We start from the raw sequence: 1,796 nt of genomic DNA, 5'->3' as shown, positions 1-1,796 counted from the left end.
AGAGCGGCCCGGGAATGGAGCTGCCCGGCTGATGGCAGGTGCCTTTATTTCGCAGCTTGCTGGAGGTCTCGCTGAGCTCGGACCTGCGCACGCTCAACGTGCACTGTAACCGTATCGCCAGAATCGAAGGGCTTGGCCACCTTCGGAATCTGCAGCATTTAGATCTGTCGTCAAACCAAATCCGCCGGATCGAGGGGCTGAGTTCCCTGGCTAATCTGCGCACCCTAAGCTTATCCTGTAACCTGATAACAAAAGTGGAGGGTCTGCAATCTTTGTGTCTGTCCGTTTAGCGACTCATGAAGCTTTTCTAAGAGTTGTGTTAGAGCTTGCTTATAATTAAGGTTATATGGCGTTAGTATGAGCTACTAAGTGTATTATTATTTAAATTTTTGAAAGAGTATATAGTCTCTGTAAGCTTTATCATAGCAAAATGCCTTCATTTAGAAGGAAAACCTGGTTTTTATATTATGATTATAGTTTATTGTCATATTTGTAGTTATAATTTTTAAAGGCTTATTCTGCAGTTTTGATTTGATGAAAGTAGACCATTCTTCTGCAAATCTTACTGTTTCTTTTTTTCCTCATTTTGTTCAGGACTGGAAAAACTCTTTAATTTAATTGTACTGAATTTATCGTATAATCGCATCCATGATCTCTCTGGTAAGTGACTTTGGCATGTTTGGTGGAATAAAAGCATTTGCCTCACTTTTAATTTTGAAAAACTTGGCCAAGTGTATTTTTAGAAGTTTCTAGTAGCTCAGCCAATTGACTGAGTAATGCTACTAAAGGTGGTAATTGCTGCTACTCTCAGCTTTCAAGTTTCTAACATCAAGGGTTGTTTTGAACTGGAATTTATTCTCCTGTATTTGTCAAGGCCAAGCTTGTTCACAAAGTAGCATAGTAAACATTTCAAACTTATTTCCAAAGTGAAAAATGCAATAGTCTTGGAAGATATTTCCAAAAGATTCATATCTTTCCATTATATAGGACAAAAATGCAAATTTTGATGTGATATGGAAGTTCTTTTCTAAATCAGTTTGTTGAAATGGTCAGTTGTTGCTTCTGACTAAGATTTTAAGCTACAGAATCAAGGGAGTTTGTGACAGAATATTAAAAAGAACATTGGTAACAATTTTGTTAATGAACTAAGTTTTAAAAAGGAACTCCAAGCAAAATGTTTATTTTTACGTGCTTGTTAACAGTGAGAAAATAATCTGTTTCTTTGAAGTTAGCTCTCATAACTAGCTTAAGTGTTGTGCTGTACGGTAGTGTACCATAGCTAATTAACTTACGTAGACAAGGACATGGAGCAAAAGTTGTTGCATCAGTTCCAGTTATGATGTATTATTTACTGAATATTTTTCAACAAGATGCCACTTGTTCTAAACCCTATAGTCTAGGATTGTAGCAGAAATCATTATTTTGTTTTCTTAAATTTTCAGGATTTCAGTCCCTTCATGGAACCAGTCATAAGATTAGCCATATTGACCTTCACGGCAACTGTGTAAACAATATTAATCACTTACTTCAGTGCACAAAGGGGCTGCGCTGTTTGACGAGTCTGACACTGGAAAAAAATGGAAAAGCCAATCCAGTTTGTCACACAGCAGGTATGGCTCTCATGCTGGGTAGATACTTTGTGCTCATTAAGTCAGTGACTTCCCTTAAGCTGTGAGCCAGGTTCTGAAACTTGCAAATTCATTCATAAACTGGCGAGCCTGCAGAAATCTAAATTCTGTCAAAATTAATTTGTTTTCCATAAATTCCCCCCCCCCCCCCCCGCCGAACTCTAACAA

At 37.7% G+C, this 1,796-nt stretch overlaps 1 protein-coding gene across 2 annotated transcripts in view; it reads left to right on the top strand.

Annotated features, from left to right (window-relative positions):
* Nucleotides 1–1,796, top strand: part of LRRCC1 (leucine rich repeat and coiled-coil centrosomal protein 1) — a 20,537-nt gene that overhangs the window by 222 nt on the left and 18,519 nt on the right. For both annotated transcript variants that reach the window (XM_010575835.1, XM_010575834.1), the window contains exons 2-4: nucleotides 56–261; nucleotides 595–660; nucleotides 1,443–1,610. In XM_010575835.1, the coding sequence (XP_010574137.1) occupies nucleotides 56–261; nucleotides 595–660; nucleotides 1,443–1,610 (440 nt within the window). The remainder of the gene's footprint in view (nucleotides 1–55; nucleotides 262–594; nucleotides 661–1,442; nucleotides 1,611–1,796) is intronic.

Source organism: Haliaeetus leucocephalus, unplaced genomic scaffold, assembly GCF_000737465.1.
Source record: "Haliaeetus leucocephalus isolate CR32 unplaced genomic scaffold, Haliaeetus_leucocephalus-4.0 Scaffold506, whole genome shotgun sequence".
Classification (NCBI taxonomy): Eukaryota; Metazoa; Chordata; class Aves; order Accipitriformes; family Accipitridae; genus Haliaeetus; species Haliaeetus leucocephalus.
This window is presented reverse-complemented; position numbering and strand designations above follow the sequence as displayed.